At 37.2% G+C, this 25,778-nt stretch overlaps 1 protein-coding gene across 2 annotated transcripts in view; it reads left to right on the top strand.

Moving 5' to 3' along the window:
- LOC120108973 (transcription initiation factor TFIID subunit 2) overlaps positions 1-23,274 on the top strand; it is a 39,145-nt gene extending 15,871 nt beyond the window's left edge. The window contains exons 11-25 of one of the 2 annotated variants that reach the window (XR_005510064.1): positions 1,174-1,242; positions 2,887-2,984; positions 3,094-3,432; positions 3,531-3,618; positions 4,824-4,949; positions 5,029-5,085; positions 6,524-6,603; positions 6,704-6,746; positions 10,331-10,417; positions 15,364-15,453; positions 21,454-21,512; positions 21,655-21,745; positions 21,820-21,988; positions 22,063-22,241; positions 22,934-23,246. Coding sequence is in view for 1 of the 2 variants with exons in the window: in XM_039122708.1 (XP_038978636.1) it covers positions 1,174-1,242; positions 2,887-2,984; positions 3,094-3,432; positions 3,531-3,618; positions 4,824-4,949; positions 5,029-5,085; positions 6,524-6,603; positions 6,704-6,746; positions 10,331-10,417; positions 15,364-15,453; positions 21,454-21,512; positions 21,655-21,745; positions 21,820-21,988; positions 22,058-22,241; positions 22,934-23,237 (1,884 nt within the window). In the remaining variant the exon portion in view is untranslated. Of the gene's footprint in view, positions 1-1,173; positions 1,243-2,886; positions 2,985-3,093; positions 3,433-3,530; positions 3,619-4,823; positions 4,950-5,028; positions 5,086-6,523; positions 6,604-6,703; positions 6,747-10,330; positions 10,418-15,363; positions 15,454-21,453; positions 21,513-21,654; positions 21,746-21,819; positions 21,989-22,057; positions 22,242-22,933 lie in introns of both variants that reach the window. The other variant, XM_039122708.1, reaches the window with a different exon arrangement.
- The last annotated feature ends 2,504 nt before the right edge of the window (positions 23,275-25,778 follow it).

The following is a 25,778-nucleotide window of genomic DNA, read 5'->3' as shown; positions in this document are numbered from 1 at the left end:
TCAGGGTGATTCAACATCCAGATTTCAGACTGTGGAATGTTTGTTGCAATAGTGGCATTCTTGTTGGGTACTTTCTTTGCTGTCTCCAGAACTAGCATGACTCAAATTTTTATTTTGTTTTTTAGTTTTGCTCTTATCTTTTGGCCTTGGACTTGTATTGAGAGCCAGATTAGTAAGGATGCTGTTGCCCTGTATGGACTGGACTGTGCGGTCGTGAGGGTATCCTTCACCGGCGAGTTGGCCCAATGAGGCTGAGGTGGCGAAGGAAGTCTGTGGGCTGTGCTGCATGGCCTGTTCTGGTCATTTCTTTACAGGCGAAATAGTTCTTTCTTTCTTTCTTTTTTTTAAGTATTCCTAATGTCTCTAAAATTTATTAGATGGACTCTACATGAGCCTCATTCATCAAATATAACCTTTCTATCAGCAGGCCACTTGCGGACTGTTCCTTTCTTTGTCGTCAGTTCAAGTGACTGCCCATCCTATTGTGAAAAGAGACACATCGACTATATTCAGTCCATGCACCCTATCTTTATCTTCTTTCTCCTTCTCTCTCTTTCTTCACCATCTTCCATCTTTTCTGAGTCTTTGGTTTATTTTATTAAATTACATATTTCATCGACTTAATTGTTGTTTCATAAATCTTTCTAGCCCTACTGTTGAAAGGCTCATATTTGTCCCTTTAAGGGACCAAACATATAGTCACTTCCCTTCATCAGATCTTGAATCTTTATGGAAAAACCTGACCACCTAACAACAATTTTCAATATTTCACTTGTGATTCATTCTACAATTTAAGCATTAAAGATGAAAATTATGCAACGAAAGCCATTGGTTTGTTCTTCTAGTAATCAATCTCATCTAGCAACTTATAATGGAGTCATTTACATATTTATGGCTTTTTGAAGTGGTGAACTTTTATTGTTGTTTGATACTTGTGATAATTCTGTTTCTTGTTTTATTAAATGATATATGAAAAATTGATTGATGACTTCTTCTAATCCAACTATATTTTTTTGGAGAAAATCTAATTCATCTATATTAAATTAGAGAATTGCAAATTATGTTATTTGGGACTTCAAAATTTTTATTTTGCTTCCATTATACATAGTGAATACTTGTTAATTATTTTTAATTTTCTGAATGCTTCCTGATTCATCTGCATGGTTGTTTCAGATTCTGCAGCACATAGTTTGTAGGGCTCGTGATTCAACTCGCTACATGAGAATGCTTAGTACCAAAGAGGTTAGCATGATCTAGTTCTTACTTTTGGGATTAGATTTTAATCAAATATCATTTCCATAATCTGGTCAGATGGTCTTGATATTTGCCATTTATATGCCCATTCATATGCCTGTCATGTTGCATGACATTGGGCATTATAATTATTTTCCGGTGACAGAATTTCTGTAATTAACAAAGCCACCATTCATGAGAATATGCATCATGCTCTATATTTTTACTTTATAGTGGACTAGTTTTTTCTATTAATTATCTTTTATTGCTCAGTTTGAAACTGACAAATCCATGGGCCAAACTGACAGAAACCAGCAGAAACCTGAAATCTGGTTTTAGATTATTATTATCCAGCTTAAGCTGGGAGTTTTTTTTTTGTTTTTGCTCAAACTTGCAACTTTGAAAATTTTAGTCTGTCTATACCTGAAATGCTCAGCCATTACTGAAAGTATAGAATTTAATGTGATTGAGCATCGAAGGGTGCTAGTTCTTTCATGATTTGTTCCTATTGGGAGATTTGACTGAAATTTTCTTATGTCCAATTGCTAATTTTAAACCAAAACTGGTGTTTATTCTGAGATTCTTCTCTTAATGCTTTTTTTCAAGTATTTACATCATGAAAAGTGTTAGCTGTAAATTTCACTGTTTTGTGTTCATTTTTTATTGTAAAAAATGCATCGTAGGGATGCCAGATAAAATGGATTCATCTTACATAAATCCCACTTAATGCGCACATACTTGAGAACGCAACAATCTCCATGGGTGGCCATGGCAATAAGAATTTTTCGTTATCCAACTTCTATTGACATCAAACATTTGAAGTAAAATCATTGTATTATAAGTGAGAACTCCTAAGTGTGTTGTTGGGAAAAATGCTTGATGCCCCTGAGCATATTATGCTGAGTTGTTCAGCATCTGTAAAGGTAGACCCAAAGATGATGATGTCCCTGATCAAGTGTAGACCATTCGCAATGCAGGTGAACTTAGAATGATCATATGAGTGCTTCTGAACTTTGTCCAATTACAGCAACAGTTAGACTTAAATCCTCTTGCGAGTTTTTAAGGGAGCCATGGGTATTGATATACCTCACGATGGGTAACAAATAGCCTTATGGACTGAAAATTGGTCATCTGTAAACATGTTGTCCTGAAGATATTGATAGAATAAACACAATGAGGGAATTATATAAGCCCTTGGTGAGACGAACAGCAAGTAACAAAACAATGATAGCAATGTTGACTGATGGAACAAGAAGGATGAAGAAGAAAAAAGGAAAAAAGAGTGGGGTGTTGTGCCACTCAGCCTATGTAGGAGGCTGAACCCTTATCTTTTTTTTTTTTTGATATTAATCTTATGTGAATTGCTTGAATGTCTACTGGTGAATGAAAGTAAGAGCGACTAGATCATGCATCAAAATATTCATGATTAAGCTTGGTACTATTTTTTATTTTGATAATTCCTTCTTATTTATTTAATACTATTTTTAGATTGCAGCTCACAGTATGACACTGTCGTATTGATGTTCTTACCTGATAATTACCATACAAAATGTTCTTTTGTTGAAGTTGCTGAAGGAATTGTGCTATTTTTTATTATTATTTTCTAGAGTGCAGTATTGTGCTATTTATTTATTATTATTTTCTGGAGTGCAGTTCAGGCACCTTGCCAATAAGGTTGGCAATCTAGAGCGTCCATTCCTAAAAGAATTTTTTCCTCGATGGGTTGAATCTTGTGGATGTCCTGTTATGAGGTATCACAGTCTTCAGTGTCCCTCTCCCCCCCCTCCCCATGGCACTTTTCTTTCCCTTCTTTACTAGTGCCTATTACGTATTTATCCTTTCCAATTTTCTCCTTTTAAGGATGGGACTATCCTATAACAAACGAAGAAATATGATCGAATTGGCTGTTATGCGAGGTTGCACGGAAAAAACACGTTGTGTTTCTGGTGGCAATCCTGATAGTGAAATTCGAGAAGGTGAAACTGGTTGGCCAGGAATGATGAGCATCCGTGTTCATGAACTTGATGGCATGTATGACCATCCAGTTCTGCCAATGGCTGGGGAGAGCTGGCAACTGCTGGAGATACAGTGCCATTCTAAACTAGCTGCAAAACGGTTTCAGAAGCAAAAAAAAGGTTCTAAACCTGATGGCTCTGATGACAATGTAGATGCTGTGTCAACTCAAGATATGCGCACTGGGTCTGTTCCCTAGTTACCAAGTGCTCTTTCATTCTGTCTAACCAAAGAATTTTTTAGATATTCTTGAAATTATGATGAAACTTTCTTTTCATTTGCAGCATGGATTCACCGTTGTTGTGGATTAGAGTGGATCCTGAAATGGAGTACCTTGCCGAAATTCATTTTCACCAACCTGTTCAGATGTGGGTAAGAACAAAAGCTTTTCTAGCCAGGATAATTCAAGATTTTATTTTTCTCCCTTTGATTTTATTCTCTCTACCAACTAAGAGTGCTATCATGCTGTTGTATTTTTTGTGCAGCATCTTAAACAGTAGAATATTATTAAATATGCTAGCCTTTCTATTTGGAGATGTTTTGACATTTGTCTAGTAATATAAGTAGGATATCCTAAACAATAGTAAAAAGTGAAGTGATTCATTCAGTATTTCGTTCCGAACTTCTGATATCCTCTTGATAGCTAGAGTACATTTCTAGTGCAGAATTCATTTAATTAGTGAAGGTATTCTTGAAAGAGCTGGTCTGACATTAAAATCACAATGCAAGAATTTACTATAGTATTAACTCCATTACACGACTAAACCATGCTACTATGTCATGCTGCAATATTATCTATTGTAGTCTCCTGGAGAATATTGCCATGTTAGAAGATTTGTTGAACTATACAGCTTTTACATGTCATCTCCAGGAAAATAAATTTTGTTTTGCGGCAACTAATTGTTGTTATTCAAAAAATGAATTTTATCTTTTTTCCTAGTAGCTTGTCGAACGATTTTATGTCAGCTGGCCTTTTACTTGGTCATGGATTGTCTGCGTAGTGTCTTTGACAGTTTGACTCGTTAGATATTTTTTTTTTTGACATTAGTTTTTTGGCAGACTCTCTGTATATTTCTAGTAGCTTGTGCTTCGTGTATTTCTCAGTTTCTGACCAAAAAGCTTCTAAATTTAGCAGTTTGTCAAATGTATGTTTTCAAGCTATAAACGAGAATAAGACTTTATGTTGGAAATAACTTTGTAGCGATGCTTTGTGTTTGCTTTTGAACTAGCCTTGCTTTTTTCGTCCTTTCTTTTTTCACTAGATATGATTATCACTTATTTGCTTATTTTGTTAGACCTATCATGTTTTGATTATGGTTTTCACTTTTTAGTACCGGACCACACTGGTTCGTACTAGGTGTACCAACTTGTACTAGTAGGGAGCCAATACTTGGTAGGCCCCTCGTGCTGAGTGTTGGTACCAAGAATTGAACTGTGCCCATATTGTACCAATTGGGTATTAGTACAGGTATTGAAACCGGTACTGAAAACCTTGGTTCTGATCAAATTGAAAGATATCAATTTGTCACTCTTCCAATGTCTTATATAGGTTCTAAATTTTAAGTTGCTTTTGCCAGATCAATCAACTAGAGAAAGACAAGGATGTGGTTGCTCAGTCACAAGCAATTTCAATGTTGCAGAAACTACCCCAACTTTCTTTCTCTGTTGTTAATGCTCTTAATAGCTTCCTCAATGATTCAAAGGTTTCCACCCAACATTCAAATTAATAATCATTAATTTACTTGTGCTGCCTTTTACATGGTTAAATACTATTTATGCCAGGCATTTTGGAGAGTCAGAATTGAAGCAGCATATGCGTTGGCGTATACGGCTTCTGAGGTAGCGCTTCATATATTTTAGAATGATCTTACTTATCACATGCTAGGCCTATGTTTAACTTGTGTTTCTTTTGAATTTTGGTTTCTTGACTTGTCTAAGAAAACTTATTTATATGCTTGACCTGGGCTTTCACATCACATGGTAGGTTGAAGTGATTGTGTCATGCAAAAGCATGTGAATTAAATGTACTATTTAGTTGATTAGAAACAAATATTATAAGGTTTTTTTTGGAGAGGAAGGGAGGGGGACCTACTCGCATTATAATTATGCAGGTCCAAGTACATGGGGATGCACCACCTAGTAATCGAATCTAGCTCCTCTGGTCTTTGAGCAGAGGTGTTAGTATGTAAGACATGTTAATATTAAAAAGAGCATATTTTGTTTTTTTCTTATTGTTTTTATGCATAGGACAATCAGAGTTGCTAGAGTAATCAAGGGGTCTATGATTATAGAGTTGTGTCTAGTGTGGTTGTCCCAAGCGGTTATTAAAATTCTTTTTTTTGCATTACTTTAAATTCTATGTAAAATTGTATACATAGATGAAGTATAGTTCATCTGTTTTTCTTGGTAAAATTCTCTTCGTCAAACTTTACCATAATGTATTTAGGGAAGAATTTAAGTTACCATACAATTGCATACAAGGTTTGCCAGACCATTACCGTGGGTCGTAGTGGCCGATGACCAGTTTGCTATGGTACCGGTATGTACTGTACCAATGCAAGGTGTATCGAACTAGGGGAAGGGAGAGGGAGGAAGAGAGAAAGGGTGGGGGAGGGAGAGGGAGGGGCTTATGGAGTGGGGGGAGAGGGAGGAGGAAGAGAGAGAGGGAGGAGATGGAGGAGAGGGAGGAGAAGAGAGAGAGGGGGAGGGATGGAGAGAGGGGCTTACCTCATCGGCGGTGGTAGCTGAAAACCCTAACCCTAATTGTCGATCAAGTTTGGAGATGTCGGCAAGGGTCGCTATGGTGTTGATTGAGGGTGGTGACGTCATCTTCGGCATCGTTCAAGGGTGACGACGTTGTCTTTGATATCGTTCAAGGGCGATGACGTTGTCTTCGGCATTGTTCGAGGGCGATGATGTTGGTTGGCATCGAAGAGGGAGGAGAGAGAGAGGAGAGAGAGAGAGAGAGCAGTCGAAGCCTTCAGCCAGTGGGGGGTTTTTATAAGCCGCACTAGCCTGAACAGCTGAACCACCCCAATTTCTTGTCGGTTTGGCTGGGTACGGGCTAGACCGCCTAGTTTGCGTCGGTTCAGCAAATGCTGATTGCATATGCAATATTGATTAGGATTTAAAAGAATATTACGAGAAGTAACAAAATTACCCCTAGCTGATTAATTACTTTCAGTTATCCGTAAGAGTCTGACATTTATTAATTGCTCCACACAAACACTTTTAACATTGCCTTCATTTTAAGTTTTTCAGTGCTCCATTTCTCCAGGAAACAGATCTGGCTGGCTTACTCTATTTGATTAAATTTTATAAAAGTCGAAGATTTGATGCAGATATTGGATTACCTAGGTAAGGCTCCTTATGTTTCTTATTTCATGTTTGAAGTGTTTGGTAGCATCATGATGGGATAGATACATGTAATGTTTACATGTCACATTTACATTTACAGGCCAAACGACTTCCATGATGTTCCAGAGTACTTTGTTCTTGAGGTAATGCAGTGAGGTAGGAATTGTTAGTATAACATAAAAAGTAGCATGTTGATTGTGGTACATGGCTGTGGTTTCTCATTAACACCTTTTGATTTGACATCCGGAATCGCATCCATAAAATGCTATTGAGGATTGATAGCTTGCGAAAATAATTTTGAGTGTTCCTATGGAATTTTGTTGTGCTTTCTTACTGGCCCTCAGCAATCTTTTGTTTGATCTATAACACTGATGCTGTGGCATGATAACTGCATCATATCCCATGATAGGATGACATATTAATTCCATATTATCGTCATATGAAGGCCATTACCCATTTATGGTCCTGGCAATGTGGGTTCCTACGGACCGGGGATGGACTTAATCTATGGCATTTTTTATACAAAGTGGCTGTCCTAAGATTTGAACCTGTGCCATTGGGCTTCTCAGCCAAATTCTTTTACCATTGCGCCAAGGAATGGCCCCTCCATGTTTTCATCATGTAAGTGTGTCACAGTTAACAATTTTTTTCCTTTGGTCATATTTGTATGTGAGGGCTCGAAATGGGGCCTTCACCTTGGCACTAACTCATCATGGTCAAATGCTAACCGAGCTGATGCAGCATCACACAACGAATTTCCAAAATCCAGAATCCAATATGCTTAGAATCTTTATTCTCAACAAGAAGCCTTCTTGGGTTTCTTTAAACCCTATCTTTTTTTCTCATGTAAAACTTAGAGAAAGAGAGGGGAAAGGGAGAATATATTGAGAGTGAGGAGTGTAAGATGGACAGTGAGAAAGATGAGATGATATGGTTAAGGGGATGCCCTACCCTATCTATTTGCAAGTACAGGGGCACACTCTTATGTGGCTGTTCCTTCTGTAAACTAATTAGAAGGTGGTAAGGCACCTACGCCAGTGGTTGTCTCCCTTTCTCATGATAATTACGAGGGTGGGGCTAGTGGGCACTCCTACTAGAAGTTGCTGGCCCTGTTGTCTCCTGATTATGAGGAGAGGCAGTGTTCCCTGCAAAAACTTTTCCTCTTAATTTTTTCTCACAAACAAGCCTATTAATGGGCCCTAAACAATCTTTTGCTCTAGTGGCATCAAAGGTCCAATTGGCCTAATTCACACCCTCTTCAACCTTCCTTGTGCCAAATAGGTGACTTTGCCTATATGTGGACTCTAGGTCCATCTTTAAGTGCATGCATGGGTTTCAGGACGAGCCAAATCATGTTTTGAGCATTTAAGATTTTGTAGATGGTCTAGTATTGGATTTTGATCAAAGTGCTATTAGGGTGTGCTTGTTTAAGTGTTAGAACCAAGAAGTGTCAGATCCAAAGTTTTACGTTTCAGCTAAAACAATTTCTTTCGGTTGAATGGATCATTTTTGGTCAAGACCAAACCGAAACTGGTCCCCTGTTTTGGGTTTTGATCAGTTTCAGGAGCATCATGTAGATTCAGTGAAAACCAACCAATTTCAGTCCAGTATTTGTGGTCTTGGCCTATTTCAGCTGAAACTAGCCATACGATCCTTTATTGAGTTTATTTTGGTGTCTACAGCTATAGTGTCTTCACTTGTTCATTTATAAATATTGGGCTATATGGTATCATTTCTAATGATTGTCCTTTCTTCGTGAGTCAAAGGCAGAGAAAGATAGTAATTTTAACCCTTGACAAGCTGAGGCCTAGGTTCACCAAACCGGTACTGATACCCATATCGGTTGGCATCCGGTATGGTTCAGTACTAGTTCAAACCAAGTTGAACCGGATAGAACCGTCTGGTTCCTTCTTGTTCTGGCCGGTTTCGGCCCCGTAGGGGCCGGGGCCGTTTTCTAAGGCCTAGCCGACCCGGTCGGGGCCGAAACCATTTTCTAAGGCTGAGCCAACCTGGTCGCTCGGTTCGGGCTGAACTGGCCGGTTCGGCTCGGTTTAGCTTTCCTTGGCTGAGGCATCCGAAAAAAAACCCTATTGAAGTACTTTATAAAGACCAATATGAAACTAGATACAAGCATTGCAGAACAATAACATTTTCTTAAATAAAATAAATGTAACATCAAAGACTGCATGCTTTTGCTTTTTTAGCTGCTTAAATATCAAAATAATGCTCGAATTCAATGAATTTTATTTTGATATTTCAACTGAAGTAAGGCAAATTACACACATTTGTCTACAGTAGGAAATAGTAGTATACTTAATTTTATTCATATGTAATATTAACTTCAATCTTGTAATTGTTGAAACTATTTAAATAAAGGACCTAGGTTACACAAAATGGTCTAAAATGTTGTGTAATAATGCAATATTAACTTCATTTTTGGGGATAGAACTTGAAACTGATACTCCATAGGCATGGCTGGAACTACCGAAATGGACATATTTTCTTTTGGGTGCACATTGGCTAATTTTTTTTTAATTAAACAAGCAAAATTTTCTTGTAATTTCTCATATAATGTAAAATGCATTGTCGGGTTTTAGATGCATATCTATGTGCTTGATGTACTCATGATGATACATGTTAGAATGACTCATTGCGTTCTACTAATATCTTAATTCTCACTTGAACATTTACAGTTGATTTTAGCAATGTAAATCTTTTAAATCATGTTCTTAAAACTTAGGTTTGGTTTGTGGCCCGAAGTTTTACTATTTCTGTTGTTTCTGCTATAGTTCTGCTGATTTTGGTCTTAATTTTGATATGTAAATGTGAACTTTTTTTTGAAAAATAATTCAATTCAGTAGCATAACTACCACATTAGAGTATAATATGTTGATTGCTGATAATCTAGCACAAAGAGCGATGCCTTAGTATTAGATGTTGATACAATTAAAATGTTGTGTAAGAATGAATAGGGAAGTATGAATTGCAATGAGAGTAACTAAGAACAATATAAAGCCTCTGATAAGCATTAGGTTTCTAATTTTTAAAATTTGAAAATTCCTATTTATTAAAAATGTTTAGTGAAATTAAGACAAGTTTATTACGAAATCCACATCATTTGTTACAGTAGCCCTCTATTATAAAGATTGTTATTTTGTATTGAAAAACATTTTCTGCTAGAAATAAAAGTTTCAAATATTCAAAGCAGCAATAAAAAGCCTTCAGCACAAAACATGCTCGAATGTTTCAAATATGTATGGGTAACTATTTATTTTCTTGTATATTAACATTAAACTTCTAATTTGAAAGTGCTATTTTTAGTTTTGAAGTAATTTCAGTGAAAAGAAAGTAGAAAATAGAACAAAGGGGTGAGGAACCAAAACTTACTTCAGCTAATGCTACTCAGACAAGTTGATGTTTACAAAAGTATGGTTAATTTATGATGTGTTTGAACTGGAATCAATCCAAAATGAATGTGCTATTTTAGTTTTAGCTGAAATTTGAAACCATTCTACATTTGACCTTTAATTTGTAGCCTTCAATGTCATAATTATGTTTGAAGATAGTTAATGAAATGATGGACTATTTTCTTGCAAATTTTTGCTGTACTTATTTGCTTGGTGCACTAAGTAATCCATAGAATTATTTGATGATGCATTAAGTTCTTACAAATTGTGTTAGCAATGTGACAGAGCTTGTGTTAGCTTATTCTCCATTATCCTGTTAGGCCATCCCGCATGCAGTATCTTTGGTTAGAGCAGCGGACAAGAAAAGCCCAAGAGAAGCAATTGAATTTGTTTTACAGTTGCTGAAGGTAATTGAGAGAACTTACTGATGATAGATATTTCCTTTGCCTATATTTTATGAATCTTCTTTTGGCATTTGAAAATATTGTAAGATTAATCATGATAACAATTTGCCATTTTAGCATGTAATTATGCACTTCATTCAGTTTTTTTCTCTTTTTGTTATAATCTCTTTTGTTCATCATTTCTTGCTGAAACTCTCATATGATAAGCGCTATACTGTGCCACTAACAGCTTTGTCCTGTTGATATGCCATCATATCGCCCATTGCCTTCATGAAAATATTTTGATGACAACAGAAAAGTCTCTTGATCCAATGATTCCATCTTTTATGGCTTCTTAATATTTTTGCTATTTATTTATTATTCTTACGGAACTCAAAACTTGAGGAGACAATATTGGTAATATTCAACAATGCGATAATTCACTAGAGGGGCAATAGGCCAAAACATAAATTTATTATTACTATAATCTCTAAGTATTACATGTGAATGATTCACTATGTTATTTTTATTTCTTTTTTTTTTAACGATAAGATAGTATTGTGCCGCGACCAGGTTCCCCGGACCTACCCCTAGTGCAACCCCTCATTAAAGGAGTGCCAATCAGCTGAGCTAACAGCTGTTGATATGACTTACTAATAATTAAATATCTCCAATTAAACTACATGTAGCCATATATTTGTTACCAGGGAAAAGCTCTCACAAGACTAGTAGTTTAGGCAAAATGAACAATGCTTGATTCGTCCTTTGGTGTCAAGTTGTCAACAGACAATCAAAGTTTCTAATGCCTGATCAAGCACTCTGATTTATATAAATCTAACTTGCTTGACCTGAATGCTTTGATGCTATGATTAGAGATTTGTTGGTCTCATGATCATGCCCAACAACCTTTCAACTTTGAGTTATAAACCAAGTTTTTTAGTCTCCATATAAGTTATTTTGAGCATTATCACATCGTTTATGCGAGCTGTTATTTTGTCTTACTATAAGATGAGTCATTGATCACAAGCAAATTTTGCGTTCCCCTTGTTTTCAACAGCTTGTACTTCGAGCATTCCTGTGTTCATATATGCTCATTTTGTTTAATTAGTTGTTGTCTAAGGTATCATGTTTAAAATCGGTGACCAACTTTATGGTGATTATTTGGTAATAACATAATGTCTAATTTAACAATATAGATGCTCTGGAATTTTTGAAATTGGCACTGTTTGGAAATCACAGTATTGGACAATGGAGATAACAAAATTAGGTAGACTGGCTTCATTTCAGTGGTAAGACCTCAAAGTTCAATCCTGTCATACAAGGCATATCTTTTAATGCATATGGGCGGAGCTTCTTTCTAATCAGTTCCAGTTGAGGATGTCAGCTCCACTAAATATGTTGACAAAAGCTGGGGCTTAGATATGTGCATGATTATTTGAGTGTCAAAGGACAGCCTTGAATTATGTATTTATTGAGTTTGTATTGTTGAGAAAAAGTCTCTCCTCTACTCTTTTCTCTCCACTTGTCTTTAGTGCCTTCTTTTCCTCTCTCTCCCTTCTTTCTTTTTCCCCTTTTCTTCTCTTTCTTCATCTAGTCATCTCTTTTAGTTTGCTGAAATCTGAACCATATCCTGAACCTATACTATAGATCAATGCCAACTCTTCCACTTTAATCGTAAAATCCTAAGAAAGCTCTTCCTAACACCAACACTATTCCCAAACCTGGGAAAGACCTAGAAAGCTTTTGTTTTTCCTTCAATCCACTAAATCCCTGTTTTCTGTGATGGGAAGCATGCATGAGGGGAGCAGAACCTTTAACTTCCTAATTATTAGGTCCACCAACACATAAGCAGGCCATTCCCTAAATTGTCCTGTGTCATATGTTGTTGTGGTTTCCCTAAGCAAGATTTTTTAATGGAAAGTCTTAATTGTTGCTTTATTCCATATCTTTAGGAGTTATCTCCTCAAGCAACTCCTTGGATGATCGAAGAGCTGCAATGGGAGGATTTTCATTTTGATTGTCTGAATTCTGACCCTGTTGTCCTATTGGACCTGATGTTTCTAGTGCCCTATTTGGGAAACAATCAAATTCCTTTATTCTCTCAAGGAATTTTCATTTCCTTATTGTTGTTCATAGGTTTGGAGAATCTTTATGTAATGAGCCATATCTTCTTGCCGAAGTGAGCTGTCTTTCTTGAAGGGGCGCCTATTATTGAGCTTAATCAACTGGTTCATAAATTGGTTATAAGCACTCATCACAAGGACACAAAAGATGCTTGCCTTAATATTTTTAGGAAACGTTTATACATATAGAGACATCCTCCAAGATAAATGCATTGGCCTTTTGTTTTAATATCGGAACTAACTAGATGGAGCAATGGTTAGAATCAAGGCTTGAAGGCTTGAATAGTGCTGAGTGTACCAGCTCCGTACTGGTGACTGGTGCAGGGTGCCCCCTGGATTGCCAACTGATCCGATACTGCTCAGTACATCTTTTTTCTTTTTTCTTTCCCCACTCATTTGAACCAGCCGGTGCTCGGTATGGGCCTATACCTTGATTTTTAAATCATTGGTTGTGATCCCTTACATTCATCTTCATCAATGGGCCCTTACTAGTTTCTCAATAAAGCAACAATCAACTAAGACATGCTCCTTCAGCGCACTTTTTGTTTCATTATTTGTTACTTTCTTGATGAAATACCTTTTTTTTTATCTTGATGGAAGTTGATGTTGCAAAGTGTCATATTGCTTGTGACATAGTAAGAATGGCTTTTCTGTTTAGACTTAAATTTTTGTAGTGATTTAAATTTCTTAGAAAATTTTGAACCATGCTGCGATTATTGACAGCAATCCCATAATGATGGGATAATGATAGTTTTGGTTTGATCTTGTTTCCTTTTTAAAATTAATTTCCTAATAATATGTACAAGAATTTTATAATATGGTATTCATTTCCATTGGTCAAGGTTCGGAATTTTGGTCGAAATCGAAGTGTTTCAGTTGAAACAGATTGGTTTTTGTTGAAACTGATATATAAACTGCTTGAGTTTCTTCAGTTTCTGCTGAAACTAATCACATTAAGCAAAACTGACATATACAATGCTGAAAGCCTTCTGACATGAAGTAATACAAAATGTGACCTGACATGAACCATCTTTGTGGCCAAGTCACAGGTTACTGGTGTGAGTGAGCTCACTTTGCTTTCTTCTTTTAAATCCCTTTCCCGTTCCTGTAATTCCTGATTTCTAGGTCCCAAATGCCCCTTTATTTCTTCAAGACGAGTAGAAGTGAATTAAGAATAGAGAGGAAGAAGAGAAGAAGGCTCCTTCATGGATCATCTTTTCCCTACTGAATCAACTGAAAAAGAAGAGGTGAAAAAAGGAAGAAGGGGAAGAGGGTCTAACTAACAAAGCCACTTTTTCTTTCAAATGTTGCCAGCGCTCCTTGCAGATCTAGCAATGGCAGCCCTCATCCTCAGCGCTTCTCCTAAGATAGAGAGGAGAGATCTCAAGCGGGAATCTGACCCTCTTTATTTTTTCTTTTCCCTTTTTTAACCGATTAATGTGTGCAGAATTGGGTGGACAAGATGGTTCAAATGGTTGAACTGCCTGGTTCAACAAGTTGAGCAGGTGCTTGGGAAATCATAGGTTCTGATGCAACCCAACTGCATTAGCTGCTCAGTGAGCAATCAAGCTGGTCAACTCATTCGAAATTAAAAATGGCTGTTTCAATTACTACTACTACTTCTGCTACTACTGTTTGTTGAAACTTGGCATCCCTTGTCCGTTCAGTCCAGATTGACACTAGTAATTTTCCTTCTGAATAAAGCATTTTTTTAAACTAACATCTGTGCCCTTTGGGAGGGTGGTTATTTGGAATAAGATCCCTTTTACACCAAAACAGTAATCTACTAAAAGTATCTCCTGTTTCAATTATATTACTATTCAATAATTGTTAAAGCTCAATGGCCTTTTGCAGCATTTGCAGTTGTAAGTTCTGTTTTAGGTTTGTTTATATGGTTATGTTTCTTAAATTTGAAGTTCCCACTGAACTTTCGTTTAATGAACTTTTCTATCTGGCACGCAATGCAGCTTTCGTTTAATGAACTTTTCTATCTGGCACACAATGCAGCTTTCGTTTAATGAACTTTTCTATCTGGCACACAATGCATTACTGGAATGATTAGATTATCAAACATATCCCATTGTTACACTTTATACAATACCTTTCCATGATTAAGATATCAAATTGTTTTATTTTATAAGGCAATTACTATCATGGTTGAAGTCCCTTTTATGTGTTTTACATCAAGAAATACGTGGAGATACTCTTAATGCAGCTGCAGAAGCAAGATTGTGGGCACATTGATTTATCAACTGTCTATTAAGTAAATTATGGCTATCAAATTAGGTTTTGAATTAGGATATGATGCCAAATGGAGTGGTGCTACACTCAATGTTGAAAAGAAGCATTCATTCATACTAAAACATACTCCTCAAGACTGTAGGACACCTCAAAGCAACCTGAAGAAAAAACACTGAAAAGCTAAAGATAAACAACAGAAGAACTGCTATGGAGGACTCTTTTGTGGAAGAAGTGTCCGTACAAGGGAATCCTTTGTGGTGGAATCTTACAGGGAGAAGGATTCCTATGTGTTGGAGCACCCCCCCCCCCCCCCCCCCCCCCCCCCCCAATTGTCATCTGGGATGTTCCAACCATTATGTAATTTTTAATTGCCAATAATACCTGTTATAGTTATATCCATGCATATTATCAAGTTTATGATAATTGAACTCAGGATTTGTCGTTCTTCTATCTGACCTTTGAAAGAACTCTTTTTTTTTTCTTTCATTTGAAACAATTTGTTTTATTGATCTTGTTGATTCTGTCAGTGCTTGCATAGGTTTAGTCCTCCCCCCTTTTCTCTCTCTGTGTATGCGTGCTAAATACTTTCATTTTCTTCCTTTTCAGTACAACGATAACAACGGGAACCCCTATTCAGATGTCTACTGGCTTGCTGCATTGGTTCAGTCCATAGGTGAACTTGAATTTGGTCAGCAGGTTTGTCTAGACAGTCATAATATTTGCATCTAGCATTTCCGTTTTTTCATATTTTAGCTTGTTTCCTACGGTTGATGTGTTGTGTGCAGATTAAACATCTGGTCATTTTCTTATATTTATGAGTTTTCCATGCTGTTCTTTAGTTACATGATTGATTTTGTCCCACATAAAAATTATTATCAACTATTAAATTCTGCTTAGTTTATCTGTATTTCTTAAATGGTTTTTTATTCACAGAAGGCTTTAATGAGGAAATATTGGATCAGCTTGTCCTTTGGTTACCTTTCTACTCAATTTGCATAGTATGTGTACCATACATGCATGTTATATAAATTTACAGCACACATGATAAATTAGTGTTTAAGTTTTGCATGGTGAATTAATGATTTATAATACATAGAATGCATAAACATTTTAGGAGTTAAAGAGTTAGAAATTTACAGTGAGCTTTACATATTATATATGTGTTGTATGTGTCTGTAAATCATTAATTCATGCTGAGAGGAATAACTCAATTTGCAATGCATGTGAAGAGAAACATGGATATCTGTGATCGCCTGAGAAATTATGAAATTTTCTATTATTTACATGATAAACATATTCCTACTTTCTTATCTGGTCTCTCTCTCTCTCTCTAGGCCAAAACTTTAGAAGTCTAACCAAAGGGATGTATTGATTAAATTTGAGTCTATAAAGAAAGGAGAGACATTAGTGGATTGGTGAGGTGGGAAAGGGCTGATGGCCATATGTGAGCCTTAGCTCAGAATTGTTGTGCGAAAGACCTACTGACCTCATGTGGCTAAACTTGGATGCTTTCACATTACAGGTATTTTCGACATGCATTGCACAAGGTTTATTCAAAGAAGAGTGTCACATAGATGGCTTTGAAATAAAGTTGGGTCATGGGCATCTGGCCGCAAAATGCCTGATATTGGGAGCATTGGCATTTAGATATACTGTTAAACATATGAATATGTATATGTATGTATCTATTCATCTGGTATAGTGTGTACTATGAATGTAGTATTATATGCCTTTAGTGACATGTCAGAATGGAGAACCTTTTATAATATTAATATGGTTGTAGGAAACTGATAGATGATAAGTTCTGGTGGAGGGTCTACTTGGGTATTTAAGGTTCAGTATTGATTTTTCAGCTTGATGGAATGCATTGTTAAAATCTATTTTTGTTTAAAATTCAACTCTGAAGTTAAAAATCTTAATAGTTGCTTGATAGGACTTGTCACCAAAGAGCAGGAATAAGGGGTCAAATGGGAACTTCTGTGGTTTTTATGAAATAATTCGAAAAATTTAAGGCATACCGAAGTTTGGTTGAAAACATGAGTTTCATTTTGAAGTTGAAAAAAGAATGCTATGTTTAGGAAAACAACTAAATTAAATATGTTGGACAATCCTGGAAAACGGGGACCGAAGTTTTTTTTTTTGGGGGGGGGGGGAGTAAAGGTTCGTATGCTTGAAGAACTAGATGAACCCTGAACTAAAGAGGAGCACAGAAGATTAAAAACAGAGAATGAGGCAAAAAGCTAAATTACTGCTGAAACTTGAAAAATATTGCACTTTCATCATTGCATCTTACCATAACAATAATCTTCTCCAAGAAAAAAGAAAACTGGCGATTTCATGAAGGTCTTGTCTGGATTCTCTGAAATATGAGAGTATGGGGACATTACTCTTATATTTCAGGACTCCAGAATAAAAGTTTGCAATTTGGTGTTCATCTGATGTTTTTGAAGTGAGGAAATACCATGATTGTATCCCCGGAGTAGAAAAATAATGCACTATGATCTCTGCAAAACTTTCCATTATTATTTGAGAGGCATGTGCTCGCTCCTTTCCATCCTCTCACTTATCCTCCAATGAGCTAGTTCCCTCCCTTTCTCCATGCCATCTAGCTGAACTTCATCCCAGTGCAGCTCTTTGCTGCCGAAGATGGCAACAGCGACAGCTCCAGCAATGCTGGATGACCCTGATGCTTCACTCGTGCTCTACCTCCAGCCAACCCCAAGCTTCACTCATGACCTATCGACGGCCTAGACCAAGGCTCTGCTCCTGGCTCATCATTGGCCTAGAACCTTCGGCTGTGCCCCTGTGTTTTCCTTGCACCCATCTAACCTGATCTGAATCTTAGTCTAGTGCACCATTGACATCATTTGTGCCAACCCAATCCCGTAAATCCACCTAGTTTTCTCCACCATTGTCGACTGGACCACCACTGTAATCATTTGTCTCCTCTATCTATCAGTTGCCACCATCCTTACCACCTCCGCCACCATTACCAGCTCCACCAACACCACCGTCTCCATCATCTCCTTAACCAACATCATCACTGCCACCTCTATCACTTTAAGCGCTGCCACCTTGACCTGCAGAATAAACAAATACCATTGTAAATTATGAAGAAACAGAAATTTTTTGATGAATTTGTTTAATGTTTGTTTCATGATCTTATAACTTATATTAAATTGTGATTGCAGAATTTTTTTTTTTCTATAAAATTTATTACAAACATCTAGACATTGGAATAGGATGTAAACTGGAGTAAATTTGGAGTATACGCTTGTTGCATCCCTCCATTTCTTGATTTTTTAAATTCTCCAGCAATTTTTCCCTATCCATCCAAACAGGGCCTAAGACTATTACATAAGATCCAATTGTGTGAAGTTCATTTTGTTCTATAGATAGGCTTAAATCTTATCCCTAGACTCTTCCATAATTTCTGAATCTGCAGCCAAAGGACTTGTTAAATGTACCAATAATTGCAAAATTCAAACTCTCATGAATGCCAACATATAAAGGCATCAAATTACTTCAAATGCAATACTGGAATCAACTACACCTAATATTGGACCTCTAAACACTCATTCTTCACATAAGAGTTCCTTTGGCAAAGTTCTCTCCCTAGCTCAGGTTTCTGCCGAAATGTCCTTTTTTTCACTATTCTAAACCTCAGTTTCCCAAAATCTTTACTGTGACCTGAGGTTTGCTTACAGGTCAACTATGGGGCATCCTAGAACCCTTTACAACCTTTAGAATTAGCCTCCTAACATTGTTAGGGGGCTCTTAAATTAGTTTGCAGGTCCAGAAGCTGTTTAGGTTATTCACACTCCTCGAAATATTTCATTTTGCCCTATTTTCTGTCAAAAGACAGTAAGATAATAAGCCAACCTATTCTCTAATTTCCTCAACCATTAGGCCCATCTATATGATTGTAGGCCATCCCAGAATGGTCCTGCATCAGAATGTCTGCATCCAATTTTCATCAAATGAGCCAGCACAGCCCAGCTCGGGCCAGGTCATTTAGTTCTAACTTTAAGCTGAGTACATGGCTGCCTAGACTGCATTTTAAACGTTGGTAACCAAACCAAACTCCAAATTCTTCTGAGATTAAAAAGAGTATAGAAAAAAGGAATAGATATTTCACATTGCGCTATTCTGCAAGCAAAAGCTATTGCAAGGTCTGCTTGCTATTTCTTTTAATAAGGTTTTGAGAAGTGTTAAACTGCTATGGTAATGAATTATAAATCACTCTTTGGAGTTACAGAAAGAGATATTACAGAATATTAAAAGAAAATGATGACAACTTTATGCTTAAGAGGTCAATAATGGAGCCTGTTTTCTTCCTTAAGGCAATTGATGGAAAGATGCAGGGAAATGACAAATGAGTCTGCTAATGAACTTTATTTACTTCATTTTTTTTTGTGAAGGAAAATGATGGGGCCTGCATCCATTTCATTAAGAGATTGAATTCAGACTAAGTACAGCCAAGCAGGGGCAGGAAGAAGCATGGACATAATGAAGAATTAAGACAGAGGGGAAGGTGGGAGAAGGTCATAGGTTCAGGAGTGGCTGAAAAGGAGTTGCGTGGATTGCTTGGAAGACTCTTTTCTTCTAATCTAGTCTAAATGCAGAAAGCCAACTTGTTACCTGTGCCCCTTGTGCTCAAACTGTCTTCTATGTTTCCCCTACAATGTTTTTGCCTGGTGAGAAAACTCTTGTATCCTGTTCCTTCCAGAGAGTTCAGAGCAGAGGGGAGACCAGCACATCCTATATTATGCATTTGTTTTCCTGACATTCTGTTCTCCCCAATCATTCCATATATCCGTTATGTTAATCCTCTCTCCAGATGCCCTAGCATCAGACGACTGTGGAGTGGGTTGTTTTGATGAAACTGCATTTGAAGAATATTTTTCCTCCATCTTGTGCTGTATCTGACATAAAGTGCAAATGGGATCTCCTGTATGTTCCATTGAGCTAGATTTTAGTCAGAAGCCTATTCCTAGAGAGAAAATCCTGACCCTTAAGAGTGCCTTGATTGCCCAAATTGGCTTAGCAGTTTTACACATAACCCTTTCCTGATTTATGAGAGTATTGGTTATTTTGAATGAATAAATACAATTTTTCCTGGTCGCCATATACTGGAGTTGGCTGTTCCACAATTCTAACCTCTTTTAGGAGGGTATGCAATTTGCATGCTTCCTCTGCTCAATTCATGGTGGGTTCTTGGTCGAAGGATAACCCCAAGCTTTTGCCATCCCAAAAATCTGTGAATCTTGCATCTGTATCTGAAGCAGCTTGGAACAAGTTTAGGAAGCTGGATTGAAGAGTGCATTCACATCCCACCTGTCACTTCATAATTTAATGTGTTCCATTTCCAAGATTAAAACAGCTGCTTACAAGGAATCTATCTCTGATCTTTCCTATACCTTTCCATAAGTGAGAACCTCTGGTACCATGAACCTCTAACATTTCTGTGGCTAATCTGTTGTGAGCATATCTTGCTATGAACTTATAGACTTTGAGGAAGCAATAAGTTAGGATAAAGATAGATGTGCATAAATAATACAATAAAATTATTTGAGGACATATTCCTTGGGGCAATAACAAGCGTGGTGTTACTGGAATGACCTGTCTTTCAAGTCACCTATGAGCTTGCACCAATAATCAGCTCTATGCTTTTATTTTAGATGTTATAAATGAACTTGCTGGTGATATTTGAGAGGATGTACCATGGTGTGTGTTATTTGCAGACATATTTGTTATGATTGACAGAAAGAGAAAAAGGATAAATGCTACCATGGATTTATGGAAGAAAGCTTAGAGGATAAGGGCTTAAAGTCGGAAGAACAAAAACAGAGTATATAAAATTCAATTTTAGTGTCAGAAACGAAGTTGAGACCCTGATCATAATTGATGGACAAAAAAATTCAGTGTTTCACTTAATTATTTTAGGATGTGCTATGCAGAAGACTAAAGTGGTAGATGAAGACATATTCTAGATTTAGAGTAGGGTGGATGAACTAGAGGTGCTTCCTGACTGTTATGTGACTGACACATACCATGTCAACTTTAAGGTAAGTTTTATAAAAGGGAGATAAGATTTACTACTTTGTTTATGGTTTGAAATAGTGGACTTTTCATAGCCCAAGAAAAAGGATGAATGCAGCAGTAATGAGAATGATGTATATATGGTAAAATAAACAAGGATAGAATTAGAAACAAGGATATGAGAGTAGTTGTAGGAGTTAAAATTAGTTCAGGATGAAGCGAATTGAGATCAGTTGAAATGGTATAGGCATGTAGAACATCAAGGCCCTTCTGTGAAGGGGTTGATGTCACATGAGAACTGTGAGAAAGGATTTGGAAATATTGTAGCGACTCTAGAGATAAAGCTCAATTAGTTGGGACCTTGATGGTTGTAGGGGTAAATGCGTTATCAGTCTGCATCCTTGGTGCTGAAAGCTATCCAAATGCCAATGAAAAAGGTCTCAAAATATTAGAAAAAATGTTCTCAAAGATAATATGAAAGATTATCTTCAGCCTTTTATCAATTATAAATCATGAATGATGTATAGTTATATATATTGCTAGAAATGTTGCTTGATGAAATTGGTGTTCTCCTTTCTATGTGTGTATTTTGAGGGTGTTCTCCTTTCTATATGCGTACAGTTATTATATATCGGTTTCTATGTGTATTTTCAGGGTGTTCTCCTTTTGTCGTCTCTTCTCAAGCACATAGATCGGCTCCTACAATTTGACAGGTGTGTCCAAATTCATTTGTTGTGTGTCAAGAAATGAATAATGTAGCGTGAGAACTTGCTGCTTTAAACTACCAAGATTACATTGATTGTTTATGAAGTCATTTAAAAACCCCTCAGTTGTTTCCTATCTTGCTTCTATCAGCCTTATGCCCAGTTATAATGGGATCTTGACCATAAGCTGCATTCGCACCCTTGCACAGATTGCGTTGAAGATGTCAACCTCTATACCTCTTGTAAGCAGTCTTTTGTCTTACTAACATTTTTATTTTTTATTTTTTTGCATTATATGACCATTTTGTTGCTTCAGGATCGCATTCGTGAACTTATCAAACCATTTCGGAACATCATGATAACATCATGGAAAGTTCGAATGGAAGCAAGCAAGATACTTCTGGATCTGGAGTTCTATTGTAAAGGTCTTGATGCAGCTTTGTGCTTGTTCATGAAGTTCTTAGAGGAAGAGCCATCTTTTCGAGGTGTGACATTATTCAGATCTTTCGTTGTTATAAATTAAATAAATTATGCTAACATAACACTACTTACAGGACAGGTGAAGCTGGCTATGCATGTTATGCATTTATGTCAAGTAAATGTTGAATCTCAAATCGATAATGATATAGCTTGTCCAACTCTTGTTGCTTTGCTTCATCTGCTTGCAAGCAGAAAAGCGTTCGACAATGTCTTCCTTAGGCACCATTTGTTCTGCATTTTGCAGGTTGTTGCCGGGAGGTAAGGAACATTTCCTGCTTGTCCATTTTCCTTTTTTGTCGAGTATACTAATAGTATGTATTAATTGTTCCAGTAGATGGCTAATCCAGAGAGAACTGAATTACTCCTCCAGGAGGGTTCAGAAGCTAACATGAAATAGTGCAGAATCATTTAATAATTTTTTTCCTTTTAGCAAACTAGCCTTCAAACGAAAGCAATTATAATTGATATTTGTTGCTTAAATTGTGAAGTGCGAAACTCACGAAGCAATAAGATAAATACATTAAGCATTTTATTCTACAAATTTGTTACCAGAAAACCTTTGTTGCATAAATTAAGTTTTTGATTGTGTCCAATTTCATGTTTCTGTACTTTTGTAACTGGAGAATGCTGTTAATGGTCCACTTAGATAAGATTCTTGCATTTTCTGTAATGCACTATGGTTTGGCGTGAGTTTAGGATATAGTGGCATGAGTTTGCTTATTAAAACTTTCAATATTAATAAATTCTTAAATAAAAAAATGTTTAAAAGATCCGGGCGTGCTCCTTTTTTTTTTTTCCTTCAAAGGTTGCATATTCTGTATCTTTATTCCTTTTTTTTTTGGCTCATATGGATTTGAGAAAGAATTGAAAAATTAGCAGTAAGAGGAAAGATGATTCTGGCAGTATTAATTTCAACTGTTCATGTTGTCAATACTGTTTGTCATTCTCAGGTCTCCAACACTCTATGGTGTTCCAAAAATTAAAGTACATCCAGTGGTGGCTGCAGAAACTTGTACTGAACAGCTGCTTAGGCCTGGATCCCTAAAGCTAAAGATATCAAGACCTCAGGAACCTCTCATGGATACAAACCTCTCTGATGCTCTGCCCATTACAGAGTCTGCCAAGGATGCTGAACCTGTTTCTAATGTGTTGCCTATTGTAGAGACTGCCAAGGAAGCCGATACTGTTTCGAATTGCAGTGAAAGAAAAAATGTTGTAAAGATCAGGGTTAAGGCAACCTGCATCATCCAGTAAAGCAGATGATGTTGATCGTTCAGATGGACCACTCTCGAGGTGCACCAAACGAAGCTGAATTGGGCCATGCAGTTCTGTATCTGTAGAATGCACCAACAAGAGAGCAAAATGAGCCGTTGAATGTGCACAAATCAAAACAATGAAGAGGTTTAACTCTTCTCATGATCATGAATCTAGGATGACTGGCAAGCATTGGTAGTGCAAAATTGGTTTCCAAAGATGAAGATTGGCAAAGAGGAATTGCAGTGTACAGCAGATTCAAGATTAAGATGTGGCTGTGTCCCAAGGATCAGTTATCTCCTGTCATCAATGTAAAGTGATGGAGAGGCAGTTGCCCATAAAAACTAGTTAGTCTTCAAAACCCTTTTCTAACTTTGGCAAGGCCATGATGGAGATGGAACTCTTTGCCGATGTCATTGAATCAGGACGGCCAAAAGGGTGGAAAAGGAAAGAAGGATAAGAAGACAAGGAAAAAAAAGCGAAAACGAGAGGATTAAAGCAAACAAAAAAGATGACCCAGGAGCTATGCTTGGAGAGGAAGCGACTGAAGAAGGAGAAGAAAAGGATGGAGAAAGAGTCGGCAAGATTCAGAGGGTGAAGAAAGGACTCTGCGTGGTTTGCAAAACGCAGCAAACCAGTAGAATCACAAGTAGCACCTGGTATTGGGGAGTCTAAGAAGGCAGACCAAAGTGTCGACCGTCATGTTTCAAAAGTAGGAAACGACGAGCGATAATGCACAAAGCAGCTCGGCACCGAAAGTAAGGATTTAAATTAAAGTCGAGTTTTGGAAACTTCTAATCATTGAATGGCACCATGCGGCACATCAAAGAGAATGTACAGAGTCAAAGGACTGATGAGGATTCTGCGTATCAGTTTTCCTCCTCGGTTTAGGGTTTTGGTCCAAATTCTTCGACACCGATATTTTTCAGGTGTGGAGGAGGACATAAGCATTTAAATTGGCTTCACTGGATGTGGGGCAAGGTTGTAGTTTTGTAAGTGAATATTTACCTTTTAAAAAAGCTGTATCATTTATTTTGATATTCAACTTTCCGGAATGGTTGAAAATCCTGTCCCTTTTTTTCTGTTCTCCTTCAAGTCTGCTGTTCAGTTGAAGTTTATAGTAGCGAACAAATTCAGTTTGGCTGAATCCAGTTTCTTGAATATCATGCAAAAATAGAGATATGCTCTGTGTTTGCTTCAACGTCAAATTTGGGAAATCGTTATCATGGACCACTGGTTCGACTGCATATAACTGAAGGTCCAGCTTCCCTTCTCCCTTCCTTGAACTAGGATAAGAGTCCAGTTCAAATTAGTGCCAGGTCTGGATTCGAGTCCGGGTCAACGAATCCTACTACTAGATGACATGGTTGAACAGCATGGTAGATTGAGAATTGCACTCGAAAGACTATGCTATGCCTTCAGGATCAATCATAGGGCACAAAAATTTCTCAATGGAAGGTTTGAAAGATAACTGTTGTGCAAATGAAAATCCATCATATAAAGTAGAGGAGATAATCAGCAGCCACGCTCCTATTCAGAATGACACGTAGCCTCCCATCTCGATGCACGCTCAATCCCACTTGGATTTGCCCTTGTTAGAGTTCTCAGAAAAAAACCTGACAAAAAGAAAAACCCTAACCCTTACCCTTGTATTATAGGAGTCATAAAAAGGGTTGGCTAAAGTTTGGTGGGGCTCCTTATGTGTCGAGCCACTCTCCGTTTCACATAAGAGGGAGAGAGGGTCGTACGCATTAAAGGAGTCAACCCCCTCTTTCCCTCATACATAAGAGAGTGGCTTGCTCCCTTAGAGTAGGCCTAGTACTTGCTTCTTCAGTGATTGGCCTGGTAGGGGCCTGATGATGGACCTAAGCATTGAGCCCCAAAACCCTTTATAATTGGGTTCTATACGTACACATAAGCAAATGGTCCATACTAGTGTCTCGGTATCAACATATCAAGCATAAAGACATCTGTTACATGGATCGGGATTGTACCTTTCCTATAAAAGAAGCATTTACCTTTCTTCACATGAATCCACCATTGGATCACCCATTGCATAGGTCTCAAACAACCTGAACTCCATTATCATTCCGTTGGCACATCTCAAAGTGGCTAGTAGATAATCTAATGGTGGATTCGTACGAAGGAAGGTAAATATTTTTTCGTGCGAAAGATATATCTCTGACCATGTTACATAGCTCATCGGACCAATGAAACTTTTTCAAAATCTCAACATGCTACAAAAAAATCCTCCGCAATCTCTCAGAAACCAAACCAATGAATTTGCACCTATATGCACAGCCTAGCATCCTTCCTAGTTGCATGCACTGGTTTGGAATATGCAAAATCACGTGCAGGGCATGTGGGAGTGTGCTAGTAGGCTAGATATGGAATACAAATCAAAGGGGTATAAGTGTACGAATAATCAACTTACATGACCTACATATCTATAGTTGTAAGGGACCTAGGAAAGTATTATTACAACGAAACTCCTAATATTAGAATATATGAGATGTATCCTTTTGTGTGATAGCATGATTA

This window comes from Phoenix dactylifera, unplaced genomic scaffold (assembly GCF_009389715.1).
Source record: "Phoenix dactylifera cultivar Barhee BC4 unplaced genomic scaffold, palm_55x_up_171113_PBpolish2nd_filt_p 001688F, whole genome shotgun sequence".
Taxonomy (NCBI): Eukaryota; Viridiplantae; Streptophyta; class Magnoliopsida; order Arecales; family Arecaceae; genus Phoenix; species Phoenix dactylifera.
This window is presented reverse-complemented; position numbering and strand designations above follow the sequence as displayed.